Consider the following 16,277-nt stretch of genomic DNA (forward strand, 5'->3'; position numbering starts at 1 on the left):
CAAAAACAGAAGAAGGAGAAGGAGAAGGAAGAGAAGGGAATGAAATTTTACTTTTCCTGTTTTCTTAGAGATGGTTCTTCCACTGAGTAATTGCTTGCTCTTGTCTAGGAAGTGGCCCAGGTCATGATGAGGGTTTATTATCTGTGAAATTTTTACTTTGGCTTATTTTTACAATCCACCCTTGTCCCCAATACACACACTGCCATTCCACTTCTCCTCTTCTGTATTATTCCTTATATCAACTGGGAGAGCTTCTGGCTGAATGTTTTGTGAAAATCATGTGAACAATAGTCACAATTCCGTATTTTTACACTGGTTGAGAAAATCAACGTGAAGGGGATCTGAGGGCAGAGCAGGGGTGGTCAACATGCTGTCACAGCCAGCCTTCACTGAAAGGTGCCCCTAGACACAGACCACTGTGTCTGTGTCTGACTGACAATGTGGGCTGTGATTTCTCAAGCTTAGAATGATAGGAAGTTCTAATTTCACACCAAACAATTTATCATCGCAAGTGTTTTGAATTGCCTTTCCTCTAACATTCAAAGCGAGATGAGACAATAAAGAGAGTATGTCACAAGGTGATCTGAGGATGCTTTTTCAGTCCCTGAACAGAGCTACACTTGGAAAACGTGTACCTTAGGCTGAACACCCATCATTTGTCCGTATACGTTTTTAGTGCTGCACCCTTTCTGATACCATTGGTCAAAGCTGTTTTGTAAAGGTAGAGTGGACTCAGAATTTAGATCACTGCTTGTACTTTCTCATCCTGGCTGTGGAAGTCCATGAGCATTGACACTCTAGAAGACCAGTGCTGTGCAACAGAACTCTCTGCTTCGAGGGAAATATTGTATAATATAGAGTACAATGTGGCTATGGAGCACTTTAAATGTGGCTAGTGCTACTGAAGAACTGGACTTTTAATTCTACTTAATTTAAATTTAAATAGCCACATGTTATTGGTGGCTACCCCGGGCAGCACCACTGTAGACATGTAGGTGAGCCAGCGTAACCACAGACTGGTGGTCAACCCAATGACTCTGCTATCCTAACAGTTTTCTTTAGCAATCATTGTGGCACCTGTTGATGGTTCCTAATGTGTTTCTTTTCCTAACTAGCTACTTTAAAATTCTTGACTCTTTGTTTAGTCCTACGTTTGATCCACTCCTGACTTTTGGACTTGGTATTTGGACTTTGTCCTCCTAGTCCTTGCTTCACCATGCCTCTCTGTCCCTGGGTTTTGATTTGGACATACTCTACTTCCATACCCTGTTGTAGTGCCCCTGGGTAGGAAACACACTAGTTGACTTCTACAAACCCAATCTCTGTTTTTGGCTAACCAGAAATTCTTGAGTCTGGTTCTCATAAATTTCTGCAAAGGGAGATTTTAAATACCCTGGCTAGACTAATGAAATAATAAATATTTCTTGAGTGCTTGCTATATATTGTGTTAGTTTCCTAGGGCTGCCATATCAAAGTACTATAGACTTGGTGACTTAAATAAGAGAAATTTATTGTCTCATAGTTCTGGAAGATAGAAGTCCAAGATCAAGAGTTGTCAGAGTTGGTTCCTTTCGAGTTCTGTGGGGGGAAATCTATTCCATGCCTCTTTCCTAGCGTCTGGTGGTTTGCTGACAATCTTGAGCATTCCTCAGCTTGTAGATTTCTGCTTCCATCTTCACATGGCATTCTCCCAGTGTGCATGTCTGTGTTCAAATTTCCTCTTTAAATAAGGGCATCTGCCATGTTGAATCCAGCATAGATCTGTGCTACTCCAGTATGACCTCATTTTAACTTAACTAATTACATCTGCAACAACCCTATTTCCAAATAAGGTCATACTCTGAGGTATTGAGGGTTTGGACTTCCACATATGAATTTTAGGGGGCCATAATTCAACCCAAAACATATGGCAACTTATTACACATTATATGCTATTATTATACTCACTTTATAGATGAGGAAACTCAGGCTCAAATAGGTTAGGTTGCTCGCCTTAAGTCACATAGCCAGTAACCGGCAGACCATATATGTCTGAATCATGACCTCATGCCCCAAACACCTGCACCAGCATTTACTATAGTGTAAGAAATGTACCACTGGTGGTGAGTCAGATGATTTTAAGTGTCACATGAACAATAATTACATATCCTAGTATGTATTAGAAAATCAACTAGCACATCAAACGTAATTTCATGGGGAGCTTTGCTTAGGAAAAAGCTAAGTGTAAAAAGTGAATTTATTTAAAGAAAATATAAGTGATTCATAAGACATGTAGCACGTAGACAGGTGGCATGTAGATACAGGAAAAATCGTGAAGGTTGTATGTAAATGACTAGAGTCTGGGAAACACTAGTCCCACACTGGGAAACAGTATGTTACATTGCTCTACTTTAAGGGGGACAGTCAAAATTATGGAACGTGCCTGATCACTGACTCAGAGAATGTTTCTAGGCCCTTGCAGGCTTTTAGAACCTACCTGCAGGTTGAGTTAAAGATCAAGGTGAAGTGTAACGAACTCCTAAGTAAGGAAATGTACTTAACTCAGTGGCAGATGGAACTATCTTATCTTTAAATATTAATGTAAATGTCTCCATTCTGGTACTTCTTTTCTTTACAGTTGCTTTTAAAATGCAGTCAGAGTGTTGATACACCTCTGAGCTTGCCTCTGTGTTTATAATATGTTGAGCTGGCAAATGGAACTCATTTTCCTCAAGTACCCTCTGAAGCCTTCCTTTTTACTATTTATTCCACACATAAGAGTTTCTAAACACATTTTACTCTTTGCGTCTCATTATTTCATCGCCTAATAAGTTTCGATCATTTTAGCACCCATAAATTAAAATCCCCAAGGAAAGCAGCAAGGGCAGGCGGCAATTAATATGCTTTAAAAATTTGCTGGAAATTACTTAGTAATATGGAGCATAATGAAGCCAGACACTGGCATTTTATGAATTCAACGTTGAAGTGCCTCATCTTAGTGTTAAAATCCATCCACACTCTTGCTTTGTGAATCACTGAGTGAACTAGTTTGAAGCTTCTTTTCGGGGAGAGGAGGGAACATTAATGTCATATAACTCTTGGGGAGGTTAAAGTGATGCGTGAATTCTTTGTATATGGGTGTCTGTGTGCTTGAACCCCTAGAGATCCTTGGTGCCCTGCTGTCCATCCTATGCGTCTGGGTGGTGACTGGTGTGTTGGTGTATCTGGCATGCGAGCGCCTGCTGTACCCTGATTACCAGATCCAGGCGACCGTGATGATCATCGTGTCAGGCTGTGCAGTGGCAGCCAACATTATGTAAGTCACCCCACACACTGCCCATGAAGCTGTCTTTAACTTAGTCTGGACATAGATTTGTTGGTTTTGTTGTTGTTGTTTTTGGTTTTTGTTTAATTCCTCTACTTTTGAGGATGGTAGATACCTGAAAGAGTGCTCAAATGGCTCTAAGACTGAAAATAAGGCTGGTTGTGCTAGTTTAAGTTAAAGAGTGTTTTAATATCGGCTTCTGATAGCTACCATTTCGAATGCTTCCTATGTGCTAGAGACTGTGCTAAGATCTTTTGATCTATATTATCAAGCTCAATGTTTGCAACACCCCTACTTTACAGATTAGCAAACTGAAGCTCAGTGAGGTTAAGGAAATTGCCAATGAGGTAGTGCAGAGCCAGGATTTTAATCCAGACCCACCAGATCCAGAATCGAACTCCTAGCCATTCTACTCTCATGCATATTGATGATTCCATATGGGTTGTGACTTACTCTTGTTCACTTTTTGTTACATGAACACATTACATGTTCCCAGAGAGCTGGGTTGGAAGGGATCTTAAATGTTATTTACTTCAGTCTCCTTTCTACTTTTGAATTCTTTTTTGCAGCATCCTCATAAAATGGTCATTAGTTTCATACATTTTAACAGAACTAATAACAGGGAAATTATTTCCCTTAAAAGCAGTCTATCTTATCTTTGCATCATTGTGACTGTATAAAAATTCTTCCGTAAGCTGTGTTAGCTAAATTCTCTCTCTGGTTTCCACCTGTGGGCCCATTCCCTTATCTAGGCAGTCTTAAATCATTTTTATGGGACATGTGATCATGTCCTATTGGATTTGTGATCATTGTCATATTGGTCTGCTCTTCCCAAAATAAACCATTTGATTGCTCATGACAATGGGGTTTGAGGCCAGGGCTTTGATGCTTTTGGGTTGATTTGTTCTTTCCCGTTTGATAGTCTGGACTTATGGACAAACCTACTTAAAACTCTATCATCTATCTATTTATCTATCTATCTATCTATCGATTTCTCTATTTCTCTATTTCTCTATCTATCTATCTATCTATCTATCTATCTATCTATCTATCTATCTATCTATCTATCTATCATCCATCCATCAACTGTGGTGGATAGAACAATGGCCCCTCAAAGATTTCCACACTCTAATCCTTGGAACTTCTGACTATGTTAACGCCCATAGTAAAAAGAATTTTGCAAATGTGATTAAGTTAAGGATGGATCTTGAGATGGAGAGATTATCCTGGATTACCTAGACAGGTCCAGTGTAACCACAAAGGTCCTTATAAGAGAGAGGCAGGAGGTCAGAGAGGAGAGAAGATGTTGCAATATTGGCTTTAAAGATGGAGGAAGGGACCTGGAGCCAAGGAATCTAAGTGACCTCTAGAAGCTGGAAAAGGTAAGAAAATGAATTCTCTCCTCGAGTCTCCAGAAGGAATGCAGTTCTGCAGATCCGTTTTACACTTCTGACCTCCAGAACTGTAAGATAATACATTTACGGCATTCTAAGCCACAAAGGCTCTGTGGTAATTTGTTGCAGCAGCAGTAGGAAACTTGTGCACTATCTATCATCTATCTATCTATCTTGCAATGCAACGTGATACGTGCTGCAAGGTAGGTTTATACATGAAAGTGAAGAGGACAGCGATAAAAGAATAGAGCTTTGAACAGTGGTTTTTAAGAGAGGGCACAATGGAATCTCTGGAATTGGAGCAAAATACGAGCATGTACGCTTTGAAAAAGCTCCTCATGTCACTCAATGTCCTTACCTTGTGCCTGCCTTGGTTCCTCATCTCTTAGTTTGCGAACTTTTGCTCCAAATCTCTGAGCTAAACAGTCAGGAGTGGTACTTGATCTGCTGTCATGACTAGATCCCCATTTCCACCCAGTTAACTTGAAAATATGTTTCACATTAGCAGTAGGAGAAAAAGTATGGGGAGATCAATGCAAATCTATCACCACTGGGAGACAAGCCAAAGCACATGTTCTGCTGACTGGGGGTCAATAACATCATTTTTACGTAAGGAGAACAATGTGTCCACAAGGCAGCAGGAAGAATAAAAATATTAATACTTTCCTTAGAGTCATATGTCACATAGGTCGTGTTGATGCTATGCAAGGATGAAGGATATACCTAGCCTAAGTGCCACGTAAATCTGGGACCTCAATGATCGAGTATGACTTTCTAAACAGATACCATCCAAATTTTCTTTTTACTGCAACTGCTTTTGAACTTGGACCTTAAGATTGCAGGTGCTTTTCATACTTAGAAAGACAAGGGTGGGCTGGCCCCATGGCTTAGCAGTTAAGTGCACGCGCTTCACTACTGGCGGCCCAGATTCAGATCCCGGGTGCGCACCGACGCACCGCTTCTCTGGCCATGCTGAGGCCGCGTCCCACATACAGCAACTAGAAGGATGTGCAACTATGACATACAACTATCTACTGGGGCTTTGAGGAAAAAAAAAAAAAGGAGGAGGATTGGCAATAGATGTTAGCTCAGAGCCGGTCTTACTCAGCAAAAAGAGAAGGATTACCATGGATGTTAGCTCAGGGCTGATCTTCCTCACAAACAAAACAAAACAAAACAAAACAAAACAAAAACAAAAAAAATGACAAGGGAAAGGGAATTGAAAAGCATTGACTTCTCCATGCAAGTAGGTAGTTATTTATGGATAAAGATGCTGAGTGACTCTAATGTTTTCTCCCAGAACTGGGATTACAGGTTTCAAGTGCTGCTAGATGCTATGTTGTTTGAAAACAGAGATACCAGAATCATAATTTGGGAATAAATCTATTCCTTCGGGACTCAAAATCAGGACAGATGCTTCTAATAGAAATTGCAAAGGGATTCTGGGATGAAGATTATTGACAGAGCCTTAAACTATTGCATGCTAAGGTTTCTCTGCCTGAAATGTTTCCCTCCCTTCCTAGTCTATTTCACTCTAATATAACCTTTCAAATCCAGCTCAATTGCTTTGTCTATCTAACCAAATCAGACTCCCCTGTTTTACTATCCATAGCACCAATCCTTAGTAGACTTATTCTAATTAGAATTTTCCATTTATGTTTGGCCTTTTATAATCTCTGCCATCTCCATCATAATTAAAGCTACACTAGGGAGGGACCACGTCTTTCACTCGCCTTTATGCCCATTAACTGTGCCTGACATACAAGAGTCCCTAAGTAAGTTTTTAAATAAAATGAGTAAAAGAATGCATGACAATGTGATGAGCACACATGGCAGATCTAAAAAAAGAGTCTATTAATTGCCAGCTATATCAGGCTGTCTGTAGAACCTTAAATGCAATTCCTAATTGAGGGTGAATTTCTGCCCAAACACTGACAACCTGAAAACCTAACATTCTGTAATGATCAAATCTTGTTGGGTAGCAGTCATTCCACTTCATAGAGATGGCCTGAGATTTAACAGACACTACCTGCAAATAGACTGGAATACATGACATTAAACAGTGATTTTTTAATTTTGTTTTGTGAGGAAGATCAGCCCTGAGCTAACATCCATGCCAATCCTCCTGTTTTTGCTGAGAAAGACTGGCCCTGAGCTAGCATCCCTGCTGATCTTCCTCCACTTTATGTGGGCCGCCGCCACAGTATGGCCTGATACGTGGTGTGTTGGTGCGCGACCGGGATCCGAACCCGGGTCGCCAGCAGAGGAACGCGCACACTTAACTGCTACACCACGGGGCCGGCCCAGCAGTGCTTTTTTGTTTTTTAAGCTTTGTTCCAAAATGTTCAGAAAGAATTTCTAGGCAAAATACTTGTGGCCATCAGTAAAAAGATTCTCATTTTACCTTTGGTCTAATACCTTTTAAAGTTGTAGATAAATAGAAGCGGGTACACATTACTTATCTCTTTGACTTGGATAGGAGAAGTTAAATTTTGCAATATTATATATAAATATACACATTTATAATACATTTGCATATTTCAGTCTCTTGATAAATAGTTGCATATACATAAGCACAGTACTCTCATCGTTGGCCATTAGGAAATTATTGAAATTTCAAATTCTCATGGATATGAACAAAATTAGCTAAAATAAAAGAATAAAAAATCCAACGTGGATGAAATTCACTGCTTCTTATTTTGTTTTATGCCTTTCTGCTGCTTTTTGCATTTAAAACCAGTACATTTAATTAAGCTCCCACCAAAGTTCAGCTTTAAGCTTAGCTCAGTGCCTGACATTTATTAGACCCTCAATAAGTATTTCCCCTGCTCACTGTGAAATACTTGGCCTTCATCTAAGAAGTGATGCTTTCTGGTTTTAAAATGAAACAGAGTAGCGTTAGGTAGATGGATGAGAAAACTGAGGTGAATCTTCATAATCTGTCCTCGTGTGAAAAATGTGAAGTTCTATGATATGCTTGTGTTCAAAATTAGTCCAAAATAGTACATTTTAAAGCATTAATATTTCAACTATCTGCCATTTTGGATAATATATGCTACTGTCAACTCCTCCGTTATGCTGCATAGGTTTTTAAGGGTTAATCTCATGTGTGCCGAGAATTGTTCTCTCTTTTAGGCTAAGTGTGATTTTGCACCAGAGACGTTCTGGCGACAATCACAAGGATGTGCAAGCTAATGCCAGTGTCAGAGCAGCTTTTGTGCATGCCCTCGGAGACCTGTTTCAGAGCATCAGTGTGCTAACCAGTGCAATTATTATCTACTTTAAGGTGAGTATGTTTGAGTTTTCTCACCATCATAGTAATGTTATAGATTAGGTAGTATAGAAGCTGACCCTCCAATATTAATTTAAACAAGGGTGGACAGCCTACGTTTGCCTATGCAAACTACTTTGCAAAGTTTGAACAAACAAATAAACACCCAAAGGCTGAAACTTTAGACTTTCCAAATTCCTAAGAGCTGTGTCTTTTACTGTTGGGCTGTCAGTCTTTCAAGAAGTAGTTCCTTTTGTCATGGGGTTAAGATGGACAGCAAGGAACCGTGAATACCTTAGGGTTGTTGGGTTGTAAGCAACAGAAAAGATCTCTAGCTCACTTAAGCAAAAATAGATTTGTTGGCTGAAAATTATTGGACTTAGTCCTGGAGAGAAATGAAGGTAGAGTTAAGGGCAACTTTTGATTTTCAGATTTCACAAACTATCCCTCTTCTGCCCCAGCACCATGCTGAAATGAATGCCACTCAACTAATTTTTTTCCTGTTCTTGTCTGCTGAACATTCATATTTCTGGGAAAGGGAGTCCAACTGACCTGGCTGGGGTTGTATACCTGCTGCTTGGCTGGGGAGGGTAGAGCACCTGATTGACTGTCCTGCCAATATCACCCACGATGGGGAGAGGTAACTTCTCCCCAAAGAGCCAGGGTGCTAGTGGAAAGTGGAAATGGATCCTGGGTGGACCTCTGACTCTAAATGAATATTCACTACAGATCTCTACCTGGTAATAATAAGAACTAACAGAGGTGGGTTAGGGTGGAGGTGGAGGGGTAACCGAGGAGAACAGCGTTCAACTCTGTCCGCATCACGATTGTTCAGTTAGCCAGGACTCTTTATTATTACCAAAAAATGAAAACATGCAAATAAAAATTACAAAGACATATCTGAATTTAGTTGAGCAAATGCTCACTGAAAGCTTTAAGGCAAAGTATTTCAAGATTGTACAGGTTAGTGGAGTTTGGGAATACTCTTACAAAGGTTATGTTGATGCTGAGTTTCTTAGAGATAATGAGGCACAAGACCTCAACAAGGGCAGACTAGCAGGTGTTTCAGCCCGAGGCTAAGGGCTCCAGCGGTGAGTGAGGCCTCAGCTCCTACTCTTAGAACTGTATCAAAGATGCCTGCCTCCAGTAAGTATCATACTTGGGAGAGAAAGACAGAAACTAATCCCAGTCTGCCAAATCCAGGCGCCAGCTGTACCTCGGTCATATGCAAACTCTGAGCAGATAACACCCTTTCTTCTCATCATAATTAAGCCTGAAAAGTCATTGCATATTGTGCAAATTTGTGCATATTTTCATCCCATACTCTGTACTTCTATTAATTTGAGAGAAGTTAAATCAGGCCTCTTGAGAGAACACTCAAGGATATCTTTCCCTCTACTTATTAAATTATGGGGAGGGCATGTCCTGTAGTCTCCTTCTTCAGTCACTGCTAGTTTAAAGCTTAAAAGGAGGACTGAGTCTTCAGGAAGTCTTCCTCTGAGTTGGATGTCAAGTGTCAGGAGGGTGAGAGGGTAATAGAGAGGGAAGGGAGGAGAGAGGTTTACTTATTTTATTAATCAGACTTTCTGCATGGGAGGCCTGAATTCAGTTAACCGAAGTCCCTATTTTTTCTAGCCAGACTATAAAATGGCCGACCCAATCTGCACATTTGTCTTTTCCATCCTGGTTTTGGCCAGCACCATCACTATCGTAAAGGACTTCTCCATCTTACTCATGGAAGGTAGGAGTGATTTTATTATTTGAGGATCAATGTCTTCTTTTCCCTATAATCACAAAAAGGAATGGCTTCAAGGCATGCCCACTGTTAATTTGCATTATAGGGAAAATGTAAGCTTATAAGGAATTTTTGTGGAAACAAATATTATGGTTTTTATTCATATGGGAGCAAATAAAAAGAATTGGCCTCTATTTTTTTGTCCAGCAACTGTTGAATGATACGGCACAGAGTAAAAACAATACGTCCAAACACTAAAGATAGACATTGAGGGAGGTATTGCAAAAATATAAATTTATCCCTAAACATATGGAAAAGACCTAAGAAAGACTGCGTAAATCTATTCCTCAGGCAGCATTCGAACTACTGTGAAGGACTTGCCTAAAACCCCTGTCAGACTAGGCCAGCAGTTCTCAGACTTCAGTGGCGTCAGAATCACTTGGGTGGTCTGATAAAACACAGATTGCTGGGTTTACCCCACAGTTCCTGAGACCAAGGGGCGGGGGTGTGGTCTGAGAATTTGAATTTCTAACGAGATGCTGCTGCTGCTGGTCTGGGGACCACACTTTGATACCAACACTGGATTAGTCTTTTCATTCCCACTTAAGGGATTCCCATGTGAGGGCACTGGGAATGGCACCTAGAAAATTCAGTCAGAACTAGAGGTTTGCGTTGTATCAAACATTCAGACGATCAAAAATATATGGACATTGGCTGAACTTTTCTTTTTTGTCCAGCGCATTTTGACACAAGGTAGGCACAGCGTTAGAGTGCCATTGCCCTCAGGAACAGCTCACACTGCCTTAGCGTTCACTGCCGACTATACATTTAAGGGTTTTGTTCTCAGTGGGCATTATGGTTGTTGGCAGGTGGTAGTGTTGGTAGTGAAACAGAAAATGGAGTCAAACATAACTGAGTAACAAAAGTGCACTTTCTGGTTCTGAAGGTGACAATATGTGGTTTGTCAAGCCACAGATGCATCCATTTCCTTTCCTAAAGGCTGAGTGTTGGGCAGCAGCTGTTGTTGCTATTATGGAACTTATTGACTTGAAGGGGATAAAAGATAACTTGTGTACAATTTGAAATGACCATATTCTACTTTCTCTGTCTCTCAGTATAGCTCTTCTCTGGTGATTATCTTTTTTTTTATCTAAGGAAAAGTGCAGCTAATTATTGAAACTGGCAGGTAAATCCTATCTGGAAGATGCTTAATTTTTAAAGTAGGTTTTTAAATTAGGTTAGCATAAAATAATATTTGTACTTGGTAAAATTTTAAAATGATATGGAGAGGTATAAAATGATAAGAAAAAAATATCCCTATTTCTCTGCCTTTGAATTCCCAGTCCCATTCATCAGGGGTAACAACCTAATAAGTTGACATACATCTTTCCAAAAAAAAAACTATGCATTTACAAAGATATGTATATGTACATATAATATATAAGCAGATACATATATGTAGTATGTGTATGTCATTTTTTATACAAATGAGATTACACATTGATACATATTTTGTTCTGTACCTTGCGTTTTTCCCTTGGAGGTCTTTCTGTATTAGTACTTACATAGATACACCCCATTCTTTTACATAGTCACAAAGTATTCCACTGTATGCATGTACTCGCTTATTGATGGACATTACAAACAATGGTGTAATTACCATTCTTGTACATATATATTTTTAGCACTCGTATATCTGTAGAATAATTCCTAGAAGTGCTATTGCTGTTTCAAAAGTTATGTGCATTTTAAAATTTGATAGATATTGCCATTTCTATGCAATGGCAATTTGCAATTCTATTGCAATGATACCATATTAATTTCTTTCCCGACAACAGCATGTGAGAGTGCCCATCTCTTCACATCCTCACCATCATTGGGTATTATCAAACTGTTGATCCTTTCTAATCTGATAGGTGAAATATTATATCTTATTGATTTCATATGCAATTCTTTAATTATGAATGATATTGAGTGATTTTTCATATATTTATCAGCCTACGTAATTATTTTTTAAATGCTAATTTGGGTATTTTCCTGGATGCATTAATATTTTTGCAGGATCTCCCTCAGAAAAAAAAGGCTGCTAAGATGTAATGTAGCATTGAGGCTCATGGGAGCATAGCCTCTTGCTTGTCAAATTTATTTCATAAATTAAAATAAGTAACAGTGGACTTGTGTTTTCCATAAAAGTAAAGAGATAAAGGAGGCAAGAGACAAAAAGCATAGTGGGATCATGACTTCATCTCAAGGGTCCTAGGTGAATAACAGCAGGTCTTCAAAGGGTCAAATGAAACTCCCCAGAGATGACACATCAGGCATAATAGTCAACATTGGGTTGTAACACCTAGAGTCTAGCATTTGCATAATGCTTCACACTCAGAGCATGGACTTTAGAATCTGACATCCCATCCTACTTATCTATGTGGCCTTAGCAACCTCTCTGACCCCCAATTTCCTATACTCCAGTTAAATAGGAATTGTAATATTGATAACTAGCTCTTGAAGTTCTTATAATTATTGAATAAGATTATCACTATAAATAAAGTGCTTAGCACCAACTTTGACATATAGTAGGTTCTCAATAAAGTTGTTGTTATTATTATTACAATATAAAAATTTCATCCATGACTCCACACACATTCTATTGTTAATCTGAGAAAAGAACTCCTTTAATTTGTTTCCAGTACCCTGAGCTTCATGCAACTCACAGAGTAAAAGAACATGATGACAAGCTCTTTGTTACCTCCACGAAACAATACAAAGTTGGATTAAACTTAAACTAAAATCGAACTGTAGAGAATTTTAAGTTAGCCCCAAGGAGGAAATTCCCTAGGTGAAGGTTCTTAAACCCTGAAAAAGGGAGGTTAAGGATTTCATAGTTCTTTAAATAAGTGGTTCTTGACTAGCTGCTCATTACAATCATCTGGGAAGCTTTCAAAAAGTACTTATGCCCGGGCCCCATACCCAGAGATTCTGATTTAATTGATTGAGGTGGGGCAGGCTTTGGTGTTTTTTTAACATGCAGCCAAGCTTGAGAACTACAAGGCAGAGCTGCCCAGAGGCTCATAAATGTTAGTGTGATGGTTCTCAACCTTGGCTGTGTGTTAGAATCATCAAATGAGCTACGAAAATACTGATGCTGGGCCTTATCCTCAGAGAGTCTGATTTAATTGATCTTGGATGTAACCTGGTCATCAGGCTTTCTAAAATCTCCTCTGGTGATACTAATGTGCATCCAAGGTTGAGAGCCACTGTGAAAGCATGTCGATTTCAGAGCCTCAGCCACAGAAATTTTCTTCAGGAGGACTGGAATGGAGCTGATGAGTATTTATTTTTAACAAACACTCTAGGTGTTTGTGTTGTATATATAAACCTGGATTAGAGGCTAAAAAGTGGTCATCCTTAGGAATCTCTTCTACAGCATCCCCTTTGGATCGTCTTTAGTTGACAGAGATTTACATATTGCATTAAATGGCTTTACCATTGTTGTCCTGGTTGAGTTGATTTTTTTAAAAAAAATTCTTGTATTGAATTGATGTCTTTTATGATTCTAACCAACCACTGGCTCGGTTTCTTCCTCTATAGCTAATCAAAGCATGCGCACTTACACTTTCATATCCTCTCATCTTCTATATGACAATCCTTGCAATGTTTGCAAAAAGTGATCCCACCTCCCTTAGCCTTCTCTTCTCCAGGCTAGAGGCACCCTAGTTTCTTCAGCCCCAAAGAATAGCTGATTGGCTGTCAGGCTCCCCAACTTCCTGTGTGCCCCACACCATTCTTTTAAAAAACAAGGATGACAGTCAAACTATTACATTCTACAACTAGGACATTAAACCCTGACTAATGTGCCTAAAATAATAGAAATTTTACAAACAGAATAATACGATGGTATTACAATGTTAGGGTCCCCTATTAACACAGTTCACTAAGTGACCTGTAGGATAGCTAGTGTTTGTATAGCATTACAGTTTACAAAGGACAGATATTTTCTGATTTGCTGCTCCAAGAACTCTGTGAACTACATATTGTTCTTATCACTTCTATTTTACTACAAATGTGCTGAGGATCAGAGAAGTTCCATGATTTGGGTAAATTCACAAAATAGTTGCAGTCAGAATGCTAACCAGGAATGATTTGATTCCAAATCCCATGTTGTCTCATTTCGCTTTCCAGAGTGTTTGCAAAGATAATTGAGACAAGCACAACTGGTTTAATAATACACCCTGAAAATGAAGGATGATTACTGTTGTTGGTTACTGCATGGTAAAATCTGCAAATATCCTTTGTTTGATTGATGGTAAACCCTTTGAAATAGTCAAGTGACTCTGATTTATAAACATTTGAAGTAAGAAACCAGAAAAGGGGAGGGCAAGTTGATATTTTGGTGAGGACTTTGCAGCCCTGTTTAGCCACGTCAATGAGCTGTGTTTAGTTGAGTAACAACAGCCCCCCACTCTTTCCTCTTGTTAGGTGTGCCGAAGAACGTGAATTATAACAGTGTGAAAGAGCTCATCTTAGCGGTGGATGGGGTGGTGTCTGTGCACAGCTTGCACATCTGGTCTCTGACAATGAACCAAGTGATTCTCTCGGCTCATGTTGCTGCAGGTCAGTGACTTTTGTAAACACTCTGGACAAAATTCAGTCCTTGTCCTGTAAAGTCATTAATGTCCTTTCTTTTTGTAGAGCTGCCTGTAGTGTCTATTGCCTGTCAAAACAACTGTAAAGTGTTTAGTATTACTAAGGGCCTTACAAAACCACCCCCTTTGTTGATGTCATCATAGCAACAACGATACCAATGACAGACATCCCTTAAGTCTGACTGCAGAGGGTAGAAAGTAGAACAAAGGGCTAAAATGTCACCCAAACCTCCAGGACTTAGACTCTGTCTGTTTGACTTAGTGTCCTATCAGTTAAATAATAGGGATGAATTCAACAATAAATCCTCATTGAGTATCTCCTGTGTATAAGATGCTTTGCCTATCACTGAAGATAGAAAGATAGAGACACAGTACCATCCTTAAGATCCTAACGAGTTAAAAGATGTGCCAGTAGGAATTAATAATGGTTCCTTTACCAGATGGTTAGAAACTCTATAACCCATGTGAGATCATTCTTAGGATGTTGGGTTTATTCTAAAGAATACTTTCTCAAGTAGAAGGTGATTTTGTCCAAGATATGTCCTATGGCTGGGAAAACAGGCAGTGGGGGTCTTTAAATGCCTCAGGAGACAGCTCAGGCCAAGGATGATACATTAAGCTGCTAAAAAATTACTCAAGAAGTTACTTAGAGGCAGGGTACAGGAACCAGTGACAGGTATTTGAGGACTGTGCTTTCTCAGACACCCTCTTCTTTGCTGAGAGACTCAGATCTGGCTACAGGGAATTTACAGCACCCACTACACCAATATTTCACTGCAAATGGAATAATCTAGTAAACAATTGGGTTACTATGGAGGGAACTTTACAGCCTCTTGATAGTTTTGGGACAAGAGAAAAGATGGCAGTGAGGATTGCTGCTCTAAGAAAGGTCTGTGGGGAACTCTAAGTGCTTCCTGGTTCCCAACACCAGCCTTGATATAAATTCTGATTGGATACAAGGACTGCAACCAGAGATCCCTGGAGACTGGTGAGCAGGGCTGTATGAGAAATAATAGCTCTGTCTTGGCTTTTTCCAAGGCTTATTTCCCCTTGTATACTCAGCGCTTAGAAGTGCCAGACCCCAGAGAGACCTGTGGGCAGGAAGAGTTCCCATAGTGACAGGGTACGTTGCTGCACTAGAATTTCCCCTGCCTTGTCTGTGTGAATGTAGCTGATTGTCAGAGCATCGTGGCTCCTTCTGAGTGCTGTGACTGCGTCCCACCCCGTCAGGTCAAAGACAAAGTGAAGCTGGAGATTTAGCAGTTGCCCGTGTGTGTGCAATCAGTGCCAGTCTCACTGTGGTTCTTTATCAACAGCAGCCAGCCGGGACAGCCAGGTCATTCGGAGAGAGATTGCTAAAGTCCTCAGCAATAGCTTTATTGTGCACTCACTCACCATTCAGATGGAATCTCCAGCTGACCAGGACCCCGACTGCCTTTTCTGTGAAGACCCCCGGGATTAGCTCAGTCACACTGTCAGCATCCTGAGTTTGACAGTCCACTACATGCTGCTCTGCAGTTTCTGGAACATAAGAAATAAGGAACAAAGGGAAGAAGTTTGAGAAATTCATGATACGGTACAATGCACGTATTATCCTTCTTTATTTAGCTCCATCCGCCATGAATGAAGATGCATTCAGATTCATCAATCAATTGGGTTATCAACTCCTCAGTAGCTATGTTCAATTACAGGAGAATGTATATAGATTATTCCTGGCTAGGGCTGTAATAACAGCTGTTTGCAACCACAGACAATAAAAAGTTCATCTCCCTTCAATAAGGCATCCTGAGGATGAGTGGGTAAAGTTGAACTCAGGAATGCCTTGTCAGGAATCAATGGCAAGGAAAAGAATCACAAAATTTTCCCAAAACACGTGAAGCCAAAACAAAAAGAGCCAAGTCAGGGGTAAGAGAGAATCTGGAGGACTAAT

The 16,277-nt window shown here is 39.9% G+C and overlaps 1 protein-coding gene across 1 annotated transcript in view; it reads left to right on the forward strand.

Moving 5' to 3' along the window:
* Positions 1-15,809, forward strand: part of SLC30A8 (solute carrier family 30 member 8) — a 35,888-nt gene extending 20,079 nt beyond the window's left edge. Inside the window, exons 4-8 of the mRNA XM_058564824.1 lie at positions 3,142-3,295; positions 7,834-7,984; positions 9,605-9,710; positions 14,181-14,315; positions 15,664-15,809. Coding sequence (XP_058420807.1) covers positions 3,142-3,295; positions 7,834-7,984; positions 9,605-9,710; positions 14,181-14,315; positions 15,664-15,809 — 692 coding nt within the window. The remainder of the gene's footprint in view (positions 1-3,141; positions 3,296-7,833; positions 7,985-9,604; positions 9,711-14,180; positions 14,316-15,663) is intronic.
* The last annotated feature ends 468 nt before the right edge of the window (positions 15,810-16,277 follow it).

Source organism: Diceros bicornis, chromosome 21, assembly GCF_020826845.1.
Source record: "Diceros bicornis minor isolate mBicDic1 chromosome 21, mDicBic1.mat.cur, whole genome shotgun sequence".
In the NCBI taxonomy this organism is placed as follows: domain Eukaryota; kingdom Metazoa; phylum Chordata; class Mammalia; order Perissodactyla; family Rhinocerotidae; genus Diceros; species Diceros bicornis.